We start from the raw sequence: 22,459 nt of genomic DNA, 5'->3' as shown, positions 1-22,459 counted from the left end.
ACTTATGACATTGGTGATGCTGCTCCAACCTTGCACACTAAGTATGGTAGTAGAGGGATCTGTATGAGAGAGAACTCTGTATTACACGGTTGGCGCTATGGTGGCTGTCAGCCATCTGCGATGGATTACAAATGGAGGGGGGTACAATGGGATCTGTGGCGCCAAGCCATACGCCATGTAGCGCTATGCCATCACTGAGCATGCGCAGTTGGCTGTATTACTGCAGTCGGTACAGTACTGTATGCTGTTGAATTTCCATCTCTGGCGGGTGCATGCCCAGTAGGAGGGTTGCGATGGGATTTCTGGCGCATGCCCAGTGGGGCCGAGAGTCATACAGAGTGCGCATCAGGTCCCTTCCCCCAAAGCAAGCAAGAGCCTCACCTTACCATAATAAAGGAAGCTTTGTTAATCCATTTACTGTAAGCAGTCAGCTCTGCCCTAGTGTCCTGAAAAATGCTACGAATTGTGACCATTGCTAAGGACACCATCCCCCGTCTGCTAGGACAACTAGTGTGCCGCTATGAATGTGCCTGTACTGAATATTAAAAACTGATGGTGCCGTTGAATTTAGCACCACAGAATAGTGATTTCATAACTGAGGAAACTGCTAGTGAATCTACTGTCTAGAATGAGAGACAGGGCTCTGTATCACAAACTGTGCGCCCAAAACGCAAACATGCGACAACATAGATGCGGTCTCAGCCTTACACACTATGGCTACGTCCCTTGGACTGTGTCTGAGAGTGGTTTCTGACTGTGAGAGAGCGCTCTGTGTTCAAAGCTGGCTGTGCGTTTGAAGCGCAAAATAGCATTGCATCGCAAACTTATGACATTGGTGATGCTGCTCCAACCTTGCACACTAAGTATGGTAGTAGAGGGATCTGTATGAGAGAGAACTCTCTGTATTACACGGTTGGCGCTATGGTGGCTGTCAGCCATCTGCGATGGATTCGAAATGGAGGGGGGTACAATGGGATCTGTGGCGCCAAGCCATACGCCATGTATCGCTATGCCATCACTGAGCAATTTTGCGGTTTAAACGCGGAGTCAGTTTATACTATAGGGACCCCTCTCTTATACAGAGTCAACTATCAGTTACTGAACATATTAAATTACTAAAGTTACCAAGTCTAGGACAGCATTGTCATTGACGCAAGTTTGCGCTCTGCATCACAGTCAGTACGTAATAAACAGCCTTCCCTACAAACTACTGTTAGTCCACTACTGTAGCACCTTATGAAGTCATGAATTTACTATTGTGTATACTGTGCGGTAAGTCTCGGACAGTGCAGAATGGCACACGTGTGAAAATTCTACAGTACTGTTAGCAATACAGACAACTGGGCATGCGCCATGGCATAGCGCTACTTAATGTATGGCTTGGCTCCACTGGACATGCGGCACACATTCCATTGTGATTGAAACCCGACCACTGGGCATGTGCGGACATTGACGCAATTTTGCGGTTTAAACACGCAGTCAGTTTGTTATACAGAAACCAGTCTCTTTAACAAGGCCCATTGCCACTTGATGGTCATAATAAATCATTATAATGTCCACGTTTATGTCAGCGCCGGCATTGACGCAAGTTTGCGTTCTAAGGTACAGTACTGTATGTACAATAATAAAAATCCTATTTTCGCTGTTTGACTCCCGAAGCACTGGGCAGGCATGCGCTCCACATTTACTGTATTAATACTGAATATTTTAAGTGAAGATTTTAAAAATAAATTAAAAAAACATACTGTATTTTCAAGGTCTCGAACCCACGGAACAAGAAGAGGGGAGAAGCAGTGAGACTAGGCATTAGACCGCTAGGCCACACGCTTCACCCATTACTAGACTTCTGTAGTTTGTAAAGTCTAATGTCTAAGTCTGGGACAGTGCCGACAGTATTTACATTTGCGCAAACACAGTATGATTTCAACCGCACAGTCAGTGGGTAATACAGAGCTTAATGATTTCAAACTGGATTAGACATTCTTCTACCGCTTTATTATACCGTACGTTCCTGATTCCATGTGGAAAACGCTGTAATACTGTATAGTGTACCGAATCACCGCTTCTGTCAAACAATCATCGGGCGGTGATACAGAACATACCGTACGGTACATTGGAAATCACACGCATGCGCTATGTAGTTTAGGAAAAGTGACACCTGGTGGGCAAAATGTTGTATTACACGTAATGAAATCAGATGCATGCGCTATGTAGTTTAGGAAAAGTGACATCTGGTGGGCAAAATGTATTACACGTAATGACTTTTTTCATTACTAAACTTTCTTTGTGGCGCAACTCATGGCGTGGTGTGTGGCGTACCATGCGTGGCGTGAGAGATAACGCTGTGATGCCACGTTATAGCTGGGCACATCAGTACATTTAAATGGGATCATTAGTATAATTTCCCTGCATTGGTTATAAGACACAATGATCCCTATGGCTACATGCATTTACTGAAAAGTATCAGTGTGTTTTCATCAACAAGTAGATCTTACTAACTGCTTTGGGGCTCATTTACATTTGGATGCAAATTTATTTTATGGCACGCCTCTCAGATGTAGCAGTACTTGTACATTTACCGCTGCGTTTATAGGTGTTGCTTTCACAATCTCCCTAAAATGCTCTTTCAAAAGTAGGCAAGTATGCCTCAAGTCCATTTTATTTCCTTTCTAAAGCTTTCTATCAATCATAATAATGCACAAAATCCTCTCACAAGAAATAATCCTGAATTCAATAATTCCCAAACTGGGAGTCGTGGCGGGTGATCCTGTCCCAAATAAGATTATTTGGACCATCATGTTTGTAGGCTATGTTATGCTCTGCCTGATAGTATTAGAGAGGCAGCTTGCAGTCATTAACACTGTCGGTAATACTTATGTGTGTATGTGTCCTGTCACCTCTTCAACTTCCCCTCCAGTCTCCCCCTCATCCTCTGCATGGAGTGGTGAGAACAGGCTAAGGAGCACTGTGAATTTACTGCCAAAACATTATTTCTAAATATTTATCTCTGTTGCCAACCAAGTGTTATACACTAAAGGTGGGCACGATGCAGATATACCGTACACATTTATTTGACATTTATCTCATCAACCCATCTGCTGTTCTGCTATTAACGCAGTGATGTTACATGCATCATGCAACGACACATCGCGCCATCATACGGTAAATTTTGCAATGTGTACGGTGCCGCAATGTATTGTTACAATGTATTGTACTGTTGCTGGGTCGGTGACACCATCGTATGGTGTGTACCCAGCTTGAGAGTGATTGCAGTCTAGTACAGAATCCTGAACTCGCACAGAATTAAGTATATGTAGTGTCCCTAGCTCATCCCAGACTTTGGTCCACCCGTCCCATGTTTGTCACATCATCTGTGTCTGTCTGTATCCAAATTTTGAATGTGAACATGTGCTTATGTGTCCACCATCCCATGCTCACACAAGCCATGGTCCTTTTTCACCACACCAGTCTCCCATCTCACTTTTCACTTCTCCCCTCTACATGCATTTCTCTCCTTCTATTCTGCTCATTGTGATAGGCAAGACTAATGTTGGCTGATAATCAGAAGCAATGTGAGATGTGAGCAAAAACTAGCAAGATAACTTGCATTGTAGTTGTGCAAAAACTTTGCTACTAATTGAATTCCCCCCATGGCCTTGGGGTGCCACAAAATAAAATGTTGAGAGCCTAAGTGCCCCTCGGAGTGAGAACGTTTGGAAACCACTAGTTCAAGTGGTGGATGTGTACAGCCAAAGAGGGAACATATACCTAATACTAACATATAGTTTCCTCTGTGGTAGCCACATCATATAGAGTGTGTAGTTAAATAGCCAATGCATATGCTGAGTTAGGTACTGTATATCTAATGCCTATGACTCAATACACTGACATAATAACATAAGTGGACATTGGGAGGGGCTAGAGTAGCGCAAGGAAGGGCTTGTTAAAACCGCAATATATACTGTAGATGTCAGCATAGCTATTCCACTTTGTTAAAGGGGAGGAAAAATTAAAAATTTTAATTAATTAAAATGTGACAGTAGCCAGGGCTATAAAAAATGAAATGCAATCCCGGGAAAGTGGACGTATACTGCTACATCTGAGGGACGTGTCATAAAATTCACTTACATCCAAATGTAAACGAGACCCAAAGCAGTTAGTAAGATCTACTTGTTGATGAAAACACACTGATACTTTTCATAAAATGTACGTAGCCATAGGGATCATTGTGCCTTATAACCAATGCAGGGAAATAATACTGATGATCTTATTTGAATGTATATATCTCTTTTTTTATATACCAGCTACATAATGGGGGTAAGATGCAATCAGGGAGATTGTTATACTTTTCATGGAGTTGGGGAGATTGCTACTACAGTATATCAGGGAGTCCCTGACAATATGGGAGAGTTGGCAAGAATGGATTCATTTCTAAACAAAGTAATAAGGTTGTTTGCCTGTGTTAGTGAGCAGTGGTAACATAGGAAAATAAATTCCACTTTCGCATTTCTATGGTTCTTAAATGACCCTAAACATTCACCTAAATCAGACTGTGGATGGTGTTTTAAATTCAAATATTTGGATAGCTTTAGTAGTTTTGTAGGTTAATACTTACCCTAATATGCCTAACCCTAACTGCACCCTAATATGCCTAACCCTAACTGCACCCTAATATGCCTAACCCTAACTGCACCCTAATATGCCTAAACATAATCCTAACCCTAACTGTACCCTAAACCTAATATTCCTACACTTATTCCAAACCCTAACTGCACCCTAATATGCCTAAACATAATCCTAACCCTAACCTAAACCTAATATTCCTACCCTTATTCCAAACCCTAACTGCACTCTAATATGCCTAAACATAATCCTAACCCTAACCTAAACCTAATGTTCCTACCCTTATTCCAAACCCTAACTGCACCCTAACCCTAATATTACTAACCATATTCCTAACTCTAATATTCCTAAACTTATTCCTAACCCTAATATCCCTAATCTAATTCCTAACTCTAATATCCCTAACCTTATTCCTAACTCTAATATTCCTAAACTTATTCCTAACCCTAATATCCCTAACCTAATTCCTAACTCTAATATCCCTAACCCTAATATCCCTAACCTTATTCCTAACTCTAATATCCCTAACCCTAATATCCCTAACTTTATTCCTAACTCTAATATCCCTAACCCTAATATCCCTAACCTTATTCCTAACCCTAATATCCCTGACCTTATTCCTAACCCTAATATCCCTGACCTTATTCCTAACCCTAATATCCCTGACCTTATTCCTAACTCTAATATCCCTAACCCTAATATCCCTAACTTTATTCCTAACTCTAATATCCCTAACCCTAATATCCCTAACCTTATTCCTAACTCTAATATCCCTAACCTTATTCCTAACTCTAATATCCCTAACCTTATTGCTAACCCTAATATTCCTAACCTAATTCCTAACTCTAATATCCCTAACCTTATTCCTAACCCTAATATCCCTAACCTTATTCCTAACCCTAATATCCCTGACCTTATTCCTAACCCTAATATCGCTGACCTTATTCCTAACCCTAATATCCCTAACCTTATTCCTAACCCTAATATCCCTAACCTTATTCCTAACCCTAATATCCCTAACCTTAATCCTAACCCTAATATTACTAACCCTAACTGCACCCTAACCCTAATATTCCTAACCTTATTCCTAACCCTAACTGCACCCTAACCCTAACCTTATTCCTAACTCTAATATCCCTAACCTTATTCCTAACTCTAATATCCCTAACCTTATTCCTAACCCTAATATCCCTAACCTAAGTCCTAACTCTAATATCCCTAACCCTAATATCCCTAACCTTATTCCTAACCCTAATATCCCTAACCTTATTTCTAACCCTAATATCCCTAACCTTATTCCAAACCCTAATATTCCTAACCCTAATATTCCTAACCTTATTCCTCCTAATCCTAATATACCTAACCTTGTCCCTAACCCTAATTTTCCTAAGCTTATTCCTAACTCTAATATCCCTAACCTTAAGTGCACCCTAACCCTAATATTCCTTACTTTATTCCTAACCCTAATATTCCTAATCTTAACTGCACCATAACCCTAATATTCCTAACCCTTATAATCCTAACCCTAACCCTAATATCCCTTACCTTATTCCTAACCCTAATATCCCTAACCTTATTGCTGACCCTAACCCTAATATTCCTAACCTTATTCCTAACCCTAATATTCCTAACCTTATTGCTGACCCTAACTGTACCCTAACCCTAATATTCCTTACCATATTCCTAACCCTAATATTCCTAACCTTATTGCTGACCCTAACTGCACCCTAACCCTAATATTCCTTACCTTATTCCTCACCCTAATATTCTTAACCTTATTCCTAACCCTAACCCTAATATTCCTAACCTTATTGCTGACCCTAACTGCACCCTAACCCTAATATTCCTAATCTTATTCCTAACCCTAATATTCCTAACCCTAACTGCACGCTAACCCTAATATTCCTAACCCTAATATTCCTAACCCTAACTGCACCCTAACGCTAATATTCCTAACCCTAATATTCCTAACCTTATTGCTGACCCTAACTGCACCCTAACCCTAATATTCCTAATCTTATTCCTAACCCTAATATTCCTAACCCTAACTGCACGCTAACCCTAATATTCCTAACCCTAATATTCCTAACCCTAACTGCACCCTAACCCTAATATTCCTAACCCTAATATCCCTAACCTTATTGCTGACCCTAACTGCACCCTAACCCTAATATTCCTAACCTTATTCCTAACCCTAATATTCCTAACCTTATTCCTAACCCTAATATTCCTAACCCTAACTGCACCCTAACCCTAATATTCCTAACCTTATTCCTAACCCTAATATTCCTGACCCTAACTGCACCCTAACCCTAATATTCCTAACCCTAACTGCACCCTAACCCTAATATTCCTAACCCTAATATCCCTAACCTTATTGCTGACCCTAACTGCACCCTAACCCTAATATTCCTAACCTTATTCCTAACCCTAATATCACTAACCTTATTGCTGACCCTAACTGCACTCTAACCCTAATATTCCTAACCTTATTCCTAACACTAATATCCCTAACCTTATTGCTGACCCTAACTGCACCCTAACCCTAATATTCCTAACCTTATTCCTAACCCTATTATTCCTGACCCTAACTGCTCCCTAACCCTAATATTCCTAACCCTAATATTCCTAACCTTATTGCTGACCCTAACTGCACCCTAACCCTAATATTCCTAACCTTATTCCTAACCCTAATATCCCTAACCTTTTTCCTAACCTTAATATCCCTAACCTTAATCCTAACCCTAATATTACTAACCCTAACTGCACCCTAACCCTAATATTCCTAACCTTATTCCTAACCCTAATATTCCTAACCCTAACTGCACCCTAACCCTAATATTCCTAACCTTATTCCTAACCCTAATATTCCTAACCCTAACTGCACCCTAACCCTAACCTTATTCCTAACTCTAATATCCCTAACCTTATTCCTAACTCTAATATCCCTAACCTTATTCCTAACCCTATTATCCCAATCCTTATTTCTAACCCTAATATCTCTAACCTTATTCCAAACCCTAATATTCCTAACCCTAACCCTAATATTCCTAACCTTATTCCTCCTAATCCTAATATTCCTAACCTTGTCCCTAACCCTAATTTTCCTAAGCTTATTCCTAACTCTAATATCCCTAACCTTATCCCTAACCTTAAGTGCACCCTAACCCTAATATTCCTTACTTTATTCCTAACCCTAATATTCCTAATCTTAACTGCACCATAACCCTAAAATTCCTAACCCTTATATTCCTAACCCTAACCCTAATATCCCTTACCTTATTCCTAACCCTAATATCCCTAACCTTATTGCTGACCCTAACTGCACCCTAACCCTAATATTCCTAACCTTATTCCTAACCCTAATATTCCTAACCTTATTGCTGACCCTAACTGCACCCTAACCCTAATATTCCTTACCATATTCCTAACCCTAATAGTCCTAACCTTATTGCTGACCCTAACTGCACCCTAACCCTAATATTCCTTACCTTATTCCTAATCCTAATATTCCTAACCTTATTCCTAACCCTAATATTCCTAACCCTAACTGCACCCTAACCCTAATATTCCTAACCCTAATATCCCTAACCTTATTGCTGACCCTAACTGCACCCTAACCCTAATGTTCCTAACCTTATTCCTAACCCTAATATTCCTAACCTTATTCCTAACCCTAATATTCCTAACCCTAACTGCACCATAACGCTAATATTCCTAACACTAATATTCCTAACCCTAACTGCACCCTAACCCTAATATCCCTTACCTTATTCCTAACCCTAATATCCCTAACCTTATTGCTGACCCTAACTGCACCCTAACCCTAATATTCCGTACCTTATTCCTAACCCTAATATTCCTAACCTTATCGCTGACCCTAACTGCACCCTAACCCTAATATTCCTAACCCTAATATTCCTAACCCTAACTGCACCCTAACCCTAATATTCCTAACCTTATTCCTAACTGCACCCTAACCCTAATATTCCTAACCCTAACTGCACCCTAACCCTAATATTCCTAACCCTAACTGCACCCTAACCCTAATATTCCTAACCCTAATATTCCTAAACCTAACTGCACCATAACCTTATTCCTAACCCTAACTGCACCCTAACCCTAATAGTCCTAACCCTAACTGCACCCTAACCCTAATAGTCCTAACCCTAACTGCACCCTAACCCTAATAGTCCTAACCCTAACTGCACCCTAACCCTAATAGTCCTAACCCTAACTGCACCCTAACCCTAATAGTCCTAACCCTAACTGCACCCTAACCCTAATAGTCCTAACCCTAACTGCACCCTAACCCTAATAGTCCTAACCCTAAGTGCACCCTAACCCTAATAGTCCTAACCCTAACTGCACCCTAACCCTAATTCCATATATCGACATTAATACTGTTGACCTTCACAATGTAAACATTTTGAACATGTTGTCTATTTCAACATGTGGGTGTCAACATTTTAAACATATCGACATCCTGAATGTCGACAATTAGAGCATGTCAACTTTCTGGTGTCAACCTTTTCTTGTCAACATTCTGAATGTCATATGTTGACTGGAACCCGCTTTATATAAGTGCTGTTTCCCAATTCTGCACAAATCAAATATACATTTGTTCTGCCAATTTGTTAAATTTTCTGATTTACACACTAAAATATAAATACAGGTTGAGTCTCCCATATCCAAATATTCCGAAATACGGAATATTCCAAATTACAGAATATTTTTAGTATGACTGAGAAAGTGAAAGCTTTGCTTTCTGATGGTTCAATGTACACAAACTTTTTTTTAAAGCACAAAATCATTAAAATACAGTATACAATAACCTTTAGGCTGTGTGTATAAGGTGTATATGAAACATAAATAAGTTTCATGTATGTACACAAAACTCTTTTTGATGCTCAAAATTATTAAAAATATTGTATAAAATTACCTGCAGGCTGTGTGTATAAGGTGTATATAACACATAAATGCATTCTGTGTTTAGATTTGGGTCCCATACCCAATATATTTCATTATGATATGCAAATATTCCAAAATACGGAATATTCCGATATCCAAAATACCCCTGGTCCCAAGTAATACAAGATGATAACAATGGATGCCATTTCACTGTGTTTTATTGTGTTAGAGGGAAGATGCTTCCAGGTCAACAATCCTTGTATCCGTCCTCCCCAGCAGCCGCCTCGTCTGTGCCAGCCGTACCTACAAGTAAACCAGTGGTGTGTACAAAAAAGATACAATTCAACTGTATTATTATCATCATCAGTTGCCTTATTCTTCTTAAAACAGAGACACACACTCCTAAAATGATACATATTTGGGGGCAGATGTACTAAGAGCCTTATTCCACCTTGATCGCACGGCTGCATTTGCACGCAGCCAGTCGATGTTTGTTCTCTGGATATCAGCATGCTTGCACAAACCGGGCGATGCGATCGGCAAGCGTTCGCAGTGTGCATGCAGTCCAACAGCACAATGATTGACATGAAGTGACCATTTAGGAAGGGAGGAGGGGGGGGGTTGGCCAGCAAAATGCTGGCGTGCCTGTGCGTTTGAACGCCATTACAGGGACGGGCATAATTAAGCCCTTGCCATTGTATACGCTGGCAGAGGTGTAGATTGCGTGGGGAGGTTTAGCAGTTTGTGAGGAAGGGTCAGGTTAACCACAACTGTGTGAATGATTCCGATGTTACTCGATGTCACCGATGTTTTTGCTGACTTGCGGATGCATGCCATGGGAAGTGGGCAGCTTTATGCAGTGATGGGCATCTTGGTTTAGTGCTGCGGTTGCCATGCGATTGCACTCATTAGCATATTTTCCCAGCTAGCGGGTGCATTCGAACACAGCTGTGCGATACAGGCTGAATAAGGCCCTAAGCTCTGTAAAGTGATAAACTGGAGAGTGATAAACTACCATCCAATCAGCTCCTAACTGTCATTTTTTAAATACAGCCTGTAACATAACAGTTAGGATCTGAGTGGCTGGTAGTTTATCACTCTCCAATTATAACTTTCCAGAGCTTAGTACATCTCCCCCATAGTGAGATAATATATAAAATACACCTTAGATGCAAATGTGAAAAGGTGAATGTTATGATCAAATCTAATGCACTACATTCATATACATATAATAAACTGCATATCAATATCCACATAAATACCCAACATTGATTCTGTTACTCTACAATTGGGCAGAGCAGCAGTACCAGCCAGTGTGTAGCCAACTTAAAGATTTACTTTGCGTTTGTGGATGTCTTCTATGATGCTGAGATCTTGGAAAAGATAATGACAGAATATTTTGAAGCTGAAGCTGTCATGACATGTCTTTCTTTCTCTTCAGTAGTCCACGGATAGATTTTGCCATGCCTGTGAATGCTACTCCATACAATATGCCTGGTAATGAAGGGCAAGCCTATCATCAACAACCTCAAATTAGATCAAACCCCCCACTTCGTTACCCTCCTCCAGAGGACCTTGGAACAGGACTGAGGATGAGTAATTTGCCAAATGAGCAGCGTAAGGCCATTGCTACTTTTTAAGCTAGTCAAAAATATACACATTTACTTTTTCACTGGAACCATTTTCATCACATTTGAACAGTTATCCATTTGTTTGTGAGTATTTAATAATAGAATACAATGCAGTCAGTATGCACAAATTTGCTACATTCTAATCTAAGATTGTTCATGGGATCAAACCACTGGTTTGCTCATCATTCAATTTAGTAAAAGCAATCTCTGAATTGTCAGACTAAAGTCATTGCTTGTGTGATCATTTTTGTATCTGAGCAAATGATCTGATCAGAATGTGATTGCAGCATCATGGAAAGATCTAACTACAATATCAATGCAGAATATGTGTAGTCAATTTTATTTGGCATCTATTTAGCAACCAAAGGGGTATATTTACTAAAGTGTAGGTGTTTAGAAGTGGAGATGTTGCCCATAGCAACCAATCTAGTTATTATCTTCTAGAAGGTGCTAGATAAATGTTAGAATTTTATTGGTTGCTATGGGCAACGCCTCCACTACTAAAAACCTGAACCTTAGTAAATATACCCCAAAGTGAGATAGTAGTATGTTTCTAGCTTTAGGTGATTGGTGGCATGGTTTTGGGAATGTGGACCTCTTTTTTTAGTAAATACATTTATTATTAATAAGTTTAAGTTAATAAAATCTGTTTTTACGCAAATCCTAATATCTTATTTTCCAGCAGCCAGTAAAATAAATACATGGTTGATATATTGTTTGCTATATCATTTAGGAAGAGTTTTCATAACATATTCTTTGGACGCTGCAAACTCCGTTATACAGCTTGCCAATCTTCTGTGCTCCAATGGATTCAAGGCAACCGTGAGTTTTACAACAGTTTCCAAATATTGTCAAATAATTCAAAATATTCTTGCAGATACCCCAAACATATGGGGAAACAAGTTGCTTTTATTACAATACTGTACATTTCACTATAAGAACATGAATAATGTTTTAAAGTCTATTCCTAATAGTAACATCATGCAGATAAGTGGCTCATTTAAGGAGATGTTACTTATTTTCTTGGTAATCTTTAAAGTGCACTTGTCCTTATGCCCATTGGAGGCTGCAATTTTGTTTATGTAACTTAAGTTCATAAGTAGGAAGCCTATCAGTTCAATTGGAACCATTGTCTCATAAATAATTATTTACTATATAGTCTCCAGTATTACAGGAGATCGCATTAAACTACTTGCTTCTTAGGTATATGTTGTAGCTTGGCGGTACCTCCACTCGAGTCTTCGTCTACTTGATAATAGAGTGGAACCACCAGGGGTCGGCTTTGGAAAACCCCTATGTCCTATTGTATAGTTGTGGTGGACAGTGTTCCCTCTCTTCCCAATAAACCAATACAGATACACAGAAGAAAATGGGACAAAAGTGCAAGGAAGGGAACTCAGGGCCTGATTCAGAGCCGGACGCTCTGACCAGAGCACTCGCTCTGAATCAGGGCCCTCCTACCTAAAAATGGAGCGACCACCCACAGCTTATGCGAGCGGCCAAAAAGATGGTCGCGATGGTCAAGACCATCGCGACCATCAGGCTTGCGACGAGACCCTGCGGTAGGGTCTCGCTGCCGCAAGCCCTGGAGTGCTTTTGGCTCTATCAGAGCCAAAAGCACTCCCACTGACATCACTAGTGATGTCAGTGGGGCCGGCCCCAGACGGTAGGCGTTCCCATGGGAACGCCTCCGTCTGGGCAGCCACGCCCCCGGCACACCCACCAAAGGGGGCGTGCTGTCACTCACCATCGACAGCCCGCCCCCTTTGGTGCGAGACCCATAGCGACAGCTTGGCTGTCGCTATGCGGATCTCGCGCATGCGCACGACGGAGCTCCCTCCGTCATGCGCTTGCGCATTAGGGCACCATCGACCCGCTTGCGAGTGCTCAGCGCTCGCGAGCGGGTCTTAATTAGGCCCTCAGTTCCACCCCGGACAATATTTGGCTAATCTCTGCAAGATGTTAATTTGGGAGAGAGGTGGGGTGGGTTACTGTCACAGGCGTAATATACATAAATGTTATGATCAAATCAAATGCACTACATTCATATACATATAATAAACCACATATCAATATCTACATAAATAACCAATATTGGTCCTGTTACTCTACAATTGGGCAGAGCAGCCAGCGTAAAGATTTACGTTGCGTTTGTGGATGTCTTCTATGATGCTGAGCTTTTGGACAAGATAATGACAGAATATTTTGAAGTTGAAGCTGTCATTACTTGTCTTTCTGGAAACGCTCCTTAGACCTACCTCCCAATATTCTGTGGATGGTCCACAATTGTGACCTCCAGAATGGTGGTAGATCCATTGAAAGTACTATGATTCTATGGGGCTGATTACACAATATTGAGAATGGATGTGGTCCAGAGAGGGAGGTAGGGAGTTGGGATGCAGTCTAAAAATAGTAAAGGGCTAGCCATACCCCCACATTTGGTTGGTCAAACCCTCTCTAGAAGGAGCAACTACATCCAAGATGGGAGCACCAGTTCACTCTCTTGCCCACGGCACTAAAATGTCTAGTTATGGCTCTGGCCATATGCATCTTCACTTGTGATGTAACTGGGGAGCAACTGGACATTTGCACATAGGATAAGTGTCTGTGTGGGGAGTAGACTGAATTGTGGGCTATTCAGAGTTGAGATATGGCTGATTTCAGACGGATTTCCTGCACTAAAGATCGGGTTGGTGTCAATGTCTGCAGATAGGGATAACAGCTGCTTGTCACAAGTAAATGTATGGGGGTAGTGCAGCCTCATACATGTGGGCAACTCTGAATAAAGGCAGATATCAACATATATGTCTAAGCACACAAAGCGACCACAGATGCGGCTGAATTGTGTGTGACTGAATCAGGTCCAGAGTGTTTTATGGGGCAGTGCCCAAAATCTGAATGTGTGGGTTTGCACCTATGTATGCGCTAGTCAGACAATTAGGCACTTTGGTGCACAATGAAATGCACTGTGGGGCCACATTTTCCCCACAGTCTGATATTATACTTTATTATATAAATGAATAATAATCAAATAAGTGGCCTACAGTATATTAATTACCATGATTGTACAAAACAAATGAAGACAGGAAATAGCAGCACAATACAGGATGGCGATTGGTCACCTGTCATCCATGCATTGTGCAGCTAATTTCTGGGGGGTAAATTTACTATAGGGTGACTTTAATTTTAAATCGTTATCGTCCATATCTGAAGAAAAAATCTGATCGTGTGTATGCACCATAAATCGATGTTGTGTTTCAGGGGCTAAATCACACATTTACTAACATTTAAAAATCAATATTAAAAAATTGTCTGTTAGAATCTATTAAAATCAGTATTTTTAAATGTACCCCTGTTCTCATTGCAGTGGGGCTCTTTGCTTTTCCCTTGGGGTAAGCAAGCACCATGAGCTGAAATAGAAATGGTGTAGGCGTATGTAGAACAAATTCCCATTACTGACAGGTTACAGGCAAATTACTGTACATAGCACCAAACATGAGTCTGACAGGATAACATAATAATATTCAGTAATAATATACGTATGTAAGAAACTTTAAACTATCTATCTTTTTCCTACTTGTATTGGATGAGTTATAGTGTCATTACTTTTCTTTACCCTAGATTGACGTATTTGAAGGATCACTACGAGGGATAGACATCATTAACTGGATGGAAAGATATCTTAGTGATGTAAGAAAACTCAAAATATCTGTCTTCTGTGATCCATGGATGGGATGCTTTTATGTGTCTGCTGGTGTTTAGACTGACAGTTACTTATACTTTGAAAGTGGTTTAAATAGCCAGTAATACAGTTTAGTCAGCACAATATCTTTTTTTGGAACCCCTTTGTACGAGCTACACAGCATATGCGTCCAGATGGTTACCACCAGGAGTTGCGGAACAAATTCATACGCAGAGAGAGGCAATTTCGGTGGGCGTACCTGTGAGGTTACGGAGGGTGGCTAGTCAGTTGTGGGTGTGTCACTGCCAGTGACTGCGTCTTTTGTCGCAGTTGCACTGGCTCCAGAAGCCATGTTCAGAAGGACATTCTGCACCTACATAGAGCTGGTGCAATGTCCAATAGTGCGGCCGATGTGCGACTGATGGTGCGACTATGCATGCACAGCAACGGCTTAGAGCCGCAGCCGGTGGGCATCTCAGTAGAAAGCCCGTCGGCTACGGCATCAGCACAAAGTCACAGTCACACTGCACACAAAGACACAGTTGTGGCTGCAACTACGTCCACCTCTGAGACAGGTCACTGCGTCCATGATTTATACTGTAAGTGAATGCTATTACAGACATTACCTCGCTAGCTGGCTAGCTCTAAATGGGAACTCGCTTCATGATGGCAAATGTTTGTAGCAGCTATATAGAAGCCAACAACATTAGAAATATGAGATACTTTATGTAGCGAGTTATACTCTATCGCCCTGTTGTTGTTAAGTGTCGACCTAATACGAATATAAACACAGAACAGATATATACACATAGCCTTCTTTCATTCTAACGGGGGTAGATGTATCAAAGCTTGGAGAGAGATAACGTGGGGAGATATAAAGTACTAACCGATCATAACAGTCTCAGTCAGATGTATATTTAAAATTAACCTGGAGACTAATCCTGGATACACATCTGTTCTAATCTTTCCTGTCTGATAGATAGGTGTGATGATCATCATAGCAATCACTCCACAGTACAAGAAGGATGTGGGAGAGGATATGATTCACAGTAGTGATAACCATGGCCTACACACAAGATACATCCACAGAATGGTGAGTACAGCCAACCTCCAAATCCCTCATCCATATGGTGCCCGTACATTTTCTATCAGTTTTATTTAAAAGGTATTTCACAAATTACATTTTCAATGAGCGGTTTGTACACACAGAGAGTTACCTAATCTGATGAATGTGATAGAGTGAGCGCACACAGAAAAGAGATTTCTTCATTATGATCATTTTCCCACACACAAAGCTATACAATTACTTTGAAGTACTGGGCAGTAGAAACTATGAATAGTGGACAGTTACGTTTCTGAATCAACTTTTATTTTTAGTAAAATCTTTCTTTTAAAATCTTTTGTCTGTGCCACACAAACCGCAACAATTGTCAAATGTAAGTGAATATGGTCACAATTTGTGTATGGCGACAACTTTATAAAATACCCTATATAATTTCTCAGTAATTCAGGGGGAGCAATGATGTATTGTTCACTCTTATCTCACTGACCTCATTCCCCTAGGCTTTACGCTGGATGCTGTACATTCATCACAGCCTGCCTGGCACTTGATGTATTGTGAAGGGATGATTATCACTGTAGGACTAGGAGGAGGGCTGTGCATGTCTAGGTTACAGCCCACTGCCTGGAGTGTCACTGAGCTGTTAGTGTTCAGTTATTTGAGCAGACATAAACCAAGAGGTATCAGGCCACAACGTACAGCTTCACAGTCAGCTCAGGAAGGTAGGCTGTCAGTTAAGGTAGGGTCGGATAGGTGAAAATGGGTACCTTTTGTAGCTGTGTTGTCTGGTGCTCAGGGATTTATATGACACACACACCTCTCTCATTGGCTGACAGTGGGTTTGTTTATTAATTTAAATGAAGTGCTCCCTGTGTAGCCAGAAGCAGCACTATGGGGCCTATTCATCAACACTAAATTAACGTTTTTAAGGACATTTTCCTTAAATAACGTTATTTTAGTATTCATGAAGTATCTTAACGCAGGAGATATCACTGATATCTCCTGGTTAAGTTCCCCTGCGTTAATTTCCACACTCCCCATACATTAGTATGGTGATATGGAAATTATGGTATTCATCAAATTCCGAAAATTATGTATTTTCGGAATTTGATGGAGGTACTATCCGCCACTGTGAGGTGGCGAATAGCAGGTGAAACTTACCTGCGGTCAGCTGTACAGGTCCCCTGCAGCTCCCTCCGGCGCTCTGGTCTCTCCTCTAGCTCCGGACGCTGGTCGGACACTGGGCCTAATTCAGACCCGCTCGCGAGCGCTGAGCGCTCACAAGCGGGTCAATTTGTTGCCCAAGTGCGCATGCGCACGATGGAGGCGGCTCCGTTGTGCGCATGCGCGAGACCCAAATAACGACGGCCAAGCCATCGTTATGGGTCTTGCACCAAAGGGGGCGTGCTGTCGATGGTGGTGGGCGTGCCGTGGGCGTGGCTGCCCAGACAGAGGCGATCCTATGGGAACACCTACCGTCTGGTGCCGGCCCCACTGACATCACTAGTGATGTCAGTGGGAGTGCTTTTGGCTCTGATACAGCAAGGGTCTCGTCGCAAGCCTGATGGTCGTGATGGTCTTGACCATTGCGACCATCATTTTAGCCGCTCGCTATAGCTGTGGGTGGTCACCCACAGCTATGCGAGTGGCCAGGAGGCCGCTCTTAAAAAAGATAAGGACAGCCCTGATTCAGAGCGAGCACTATGTCAGAGTGTCCGGCTCTGAATCAGGGCCACTGTGTTCTCCCAGCAGAACACAATAAAGATTAGAAAAAAACCTTTTTTTTTTTCTAATCTGTACTGTGGTCTGCTGGGAGACCACGTGTCAGACCAGCAGGACGGAGCCGGAGGTTGCTGCGCGGAAAGGTAAGTGCGGGACGGGGGGAGGTGAGCGGAGGGGGTAGGGGGGTTGGGGGGGTACAGAAACTTACCGCAGCTCTAAGTAGCGCTGCGCATGCGCTGGGTTTACAAATGTAACGGCGCATGCGCAGCACGGCTTCCAGCTGCGGTAAGTTAGTGTAGGGAGGGATAACTATCTATTTCCCGAAAAGCTATCATCACAAAAATGACAGCTTTTCTGAATAGATAGTTATAGGGAGGAGGAATGATGAATTCCTCCGGTAATTAGGTAGAACTCCATGCGAGTTCTAAACCTAATTACCTCCATCGAATTTTATGTGTTGTGTTAATGAATAGGCCCTTGAGACTGATATCTTGCCCCTCTCAGCACTGAGACTGATATCAGTCTCCCCGATGTTGAGAGCGGAGCACCTTTGGGAGAGGCATCTAAGGAGAACCTTGCACCAATACAATGGTTCATTCCAGACTTGCCTACCCTCCCGATTTGGTCGGGAGCCTCCCGAATATCGGGTGCCGCTCCCGATCCCCCGGAAAGGCAGGAAAGCCTCCCGGCTGCCGCCTACCCCCCCCAGACTACTAGTAAAAACTCCCGCTGCTGGGGGGCCCGATGACGCGATGACGCGATTCTTCACAATGCCTTTTTTCCGGCATTGTGAAGAGGGGGCGGGGCCACGATGACGCGATCGTGCGGTCACGCCCCCGCCCCCAAAACAGCATCATAGCCCGGCCACGCCCCCTACAGAATGCAGGCATTCAGCTCCCTTCCGGAAGGAGGGAGCTGAATGTCGGCAAGTATGGTTCATTCCATAAAGCAATCCATGAAGCAATCTTTGATGACCCACTATTCAGTATGAGCAATAAACTCTTGCAATATATAAATCCATTTTATTTATTAGAACCAAAATAATTGCAAAATGCATATAGTTATAGTATAATGTTGTGAATGTAAGTTTTACCTATATTATTTTAGATGCAGACGGAGTTCATAAAACAAGGGAGTATGAACTTCAGATTCATTCCTGTACTTTTTCCAGATGCTACAGAGGTAAGTTCCAAATAGTAGACACCAAAAATAAAAGAACAGTAGATTTGTATGTTTTCACAACTGTTAACAGATAATCACAGTATTCAACAGACACTATGGGAATGATGCAGGTTTGGTTATAAAAAAAGGCATAAATTACTATAACAAAACATAAGAATTGCATATTTCTATCTGTATGCAGAGCTTAAGATGCATTTCAGTTGACAAGAGTAGCATGTGCATCTGGTTTATGCCAGACATACAATCAGGTCCATAAATATTGGGACATTGACAGAATTTTCATATTTTGGCCTCTATTCACCACCACAATGGCTTTGAAATGAAACAAACAAGATGTGATTTAACTGGAGACTTTCAGATTTAATTTGAGGGTAATTACATCCAAATCAGGTGAACGGTGTAGGAATTACAATGGTTTCTATATGTGCCTCCCACTTTTTAAGGGGCCAAAAGTAATGGGACAAACTAAACAATCCTAAATCTAACTTTCACTTTTTAACACTTTGTTGCAAATCCTTTGCAGGCAATTACAGCCTGAAGTCTGGAACGCATAGACATCACCAGACGCTGGGTTTCATCCCTGGTTATGCTCTGCCAGGCCTCTACTACAAATGTCTTCAGTTCCTGCTTGTTCTTGGGGCAATTTCCCTTCAGTTTTGTCTTCATCAAGTGAAATGCATGCTCAATCAGATTCAGGTCAGGGGATTGACTTGGCCATTGCATAACATTCCACTTTTTAGCCTTAAAAAAGTCTTTGGTTGCTTTTGCAGTATGCTTCGGGTCATTGTCCATCTGCACTGTGAAGCGCCGTCCAATGAGTTCTGAAGCATTTGACTGAATATGAGCATATAATATTGCCCGAAACACTTCAGAATTCATTCTGCTGCTTTTGTCAGCAGTCACATCATCAATAAATACAAGGGAACCAGTTCCGTTGGCAGCCATACATGCCCACGCCATGACACTACCACCACCATGCTTCACTGATGAGGTGGTATGTTTTGGATCATGAGCAGTTCCTTTCCTTCTCTTCTCTTCCCATCACTCTGGTACAAGTTGATCTTTGTCTCATCTGTCCATAGGATGTTGTTCCAGAACTGTAATGGCTTTTTTAGATGTTGTTTGGCAAACTCTAATCTGGTCTTCCCGGTTTTGTGGCTCACCAATGGTTTGCATCTTGTGGTGAACCCTCTATATTCACTCTTGTGAAGTCTTCTCTTGATTGATGACTTTGACACATATACATCTACCTCCTGGAGAGTGTTCTTGATTTGGCCAACTGTTGTGAAGGGGTTTTTCTTCACCAGGGAAATAATTCTTTTGTCATCCACCACAGTTGTTTTCCGTGGTCTTCCTGGTCTTTTGGTGTTGCTGAGCTCTCTGGTGCGTTTTTTCTTTTTAAGAATGTTCCAAACAGTTGATTTGGCCACACCTAATGTTTTTGCTAACTCTATGATGGGTTTGTTTTGATTTTTCAGCCTAATGATGGCTTGCTTCACTGATAGTTACAGCTCTTTGGATCTCATATTGAGAGTTGACAGCAACTGATTCCAAATGCAAATGTCACACCTAGAATCAACTCCAAACCTTTTACCTGCTTAATTGATAATGAAATAATGAGGGAATAGCCCACACCTGTCCATGAAATAGCTTTTGAGTTGATAGTCCCATTACTTTTGGCCCCTTAAAAAGTGGGAGGCACATATTGAAACTGTTGTAATTCCTACACTGTTCACCCAATTTGGATGTAATTACCCTCAAATTAAATCTGAAAGTCTGCAGTTAAAGCACATCTTGTCTGTTTCATTTCAAAACCATTGTGGTGGTGAATAGAGGCCGAAATCTGAAAATTCTGTCAATGTCTCAATATTTATGGACCTGACTGTACATCACATACACGTGTTATTTCTGCTATTGCTGTACACCATTTATTATATGCACATGTTTGATATTAGGTATCAATTAAACTAAAATTTAATCTGTGCCCAGACGACGAAGAAAACACCAAACAGCATCAGGTGTACAAATCACAAATGGTTCACTAGCGCCAGTCACTGTCATCACTCTCATCACCCACTATTTGCACCTGTCCCTGACCACTCACAAATGATACAGCTTTCTCAGGCGTATATTCACCATTTTCCGGGGGGCATGTGTTTGTAAATTGCATCAACATGCCCTTACTGTATTTGGCCTATGTCAATACACCCCCATCTGGCCTTGTTCCATCCCTCTATTCTCATACAGATGTAAGTGGAATAATCATGCTAATCTGTATGGGCATGCTGTTGGAGCCGTGGGAAGTCAAAGTCTTGCCCGTGTCACCTCTTCTGCAGCCCAATGCTGAAGGAATGGCTCCATGGTGCAGGGCACTGGTGAACTGGACTGGGACAGATGTCATGATGTTTTTCCCAGTCCCTGAAGACACTACAGGATTTGGGGGAGGGCACCCGCTGTAATGTGTATTAGTAGAGAAGGAGCCGGGCACACTGCTGCTATTATACATTGCAGCGAGCGGTAGAAGATAGCTAGTGGCGGCTTGATCAGTGATTGCAGGTTGAGGTTGCCATTTCCGCCCACAGGGCATGTGCGCTCTGTGAGGGCTCATTATGGCCTTGTAGTAAACACCCTGCAACAGGTCTTATACCAAGGAACACTGTTTAGACTTATCCCGGTATCTGCAATCAAACACGATGGGGTGTAAATGTAATAACCTGCACAATGCAGGCATCGGTGATTTCCCGGCAAGACTGCCCAATGTTGTAAAGGAGCAATTATTTAAAAGGCAAAACCATATCTCAAGCAAGTCAGAACCTCCTGCAATGTAACTTTCTGTGAAAATCTAGAAGAGACAAGAAGCTGAATTTGCATAGGTTGTTTCCCGGAAAATCCCATCATTGGGGCCCCTACCCATCCTTAAGGGTGGTGAAATGTTACAATACAGAAGATGCACAGTTCAGCTCCTGGTGAAGTTAGCTCTAGTGGCTTTAATCAGTTTCCTGGCAACCAGTTAGGTGTGTAGACCAGGAGTCATTGTGCTGGGCTGTGTTCTGAATCTTGATTGCTCTAGCTGAGTTCAGAGCCTTTTAGGTTTCTGGACCTGTGATGACTGACTGGTCAGTCTTTTTAGGGATTTCCCTCTGACTGTATTCAGTTTGATACTGTCAGTCCTTGTGTTTACTTGGATACCTGCTTTATGCTGCTTTGTGGAGTTTGTTTGTCTGTGCTATTTGGAAGATCTATCAGCATTCTTCACAGGACAATCAATCTGGGTCATTCAGAAGATCTGCCAGCGTCTGTTACTGTTTAAATCATTTGTGCTATTTGGAAGATCTATCAGCATTTATCCACAGTGCAATCAATCTGGGTTATTTAGAATATCTGCCCAGTGTCTCTCTACAATTTAATAATCAATGTTATTTGGAAGATCTATCAGCAATTCTTCACAGTGCAATCATTCTGGGTTATTTAGATACTGAGTTGGACTCAGCAGCATCTATGTGTGCATCTTTTGCCGATGTAGCGTCTGTGACTTTATGCTAACACCGGTACAAATCCTTCCCTGATTTATAGTCATTCAAGGGCTGAGATGTCCACTGTGAGCATCTTTAGACACTGTAGTACCGCTTGGTGGGTCTTTAGATGCAA

At 41.8% G+C, this 22,459-nt stretch overlaps 1 protein-coding gene across 4 annotated transcripts in view; it reads left to right on the top strand.

The window, feature by feature from the left end:
- TRAF3IP2 (TRAF3 interacting protein 2) overlaps positions 1 to 22,459 on the top strand; it is a 56,754-nt gene that overhangs the window by 17,256 nt on the left and 17,039 nt on the right. For 3 of the 4 annotated variants that reach the window (XM_088460421.1, XM_088460417.1, XM_088460420.1), the window contains 6 exons: positions 9,764 to 9,854; positions 10,976 to 11,151; positions 11,899 to 11,987; positions 14,787 to 14,855; positions 15,827 to 15,940; positions 18,737 to 18,811. In XM_088460421.1, the coding sequence (XP_088316547.1) occupies positions 9,764 to 9,854; positions 10,976 to 11,151; positions 11,899 to 11,987; positions 14,787 to 14,855; positions 15,827 to 15,940; positions 18,737 to 18,811 (614 nt within the window). The remainder of the gene's footprint in view (positions 1 to 9,763; positions 9,855 to 10,975; positions 11,152 to 11,898; positions 11,988 to 14,786; positions 14,856 to 15,826; positions 15,941 to 18,736; positions 18,812 to 22,459) is intronic. The other variant, XM_088460419.1, reaches the window with a different exon arrangement.

Source organism: Taudactylus pleione, unplaced genomic scaffold (assembly GCF_031769625.1).
Source record: "Taudactylus pleione unplaced genomic scaffold, aTauple2 ptg000046l, whole genome shotgun sequence".
In the NCBI taxonomy this organism is placed as follows: domain Eukaryota; kingdom Metazoa; phylum Chordata; class Amphibia; order Anura; family Myobatrachidae; genus Taudactylus; species Taudactylus pleione.
Note: the sequence above shows the minus strand (reverse complement) of the source record. Positions and strands in the feature narration are given on the sequence as shown.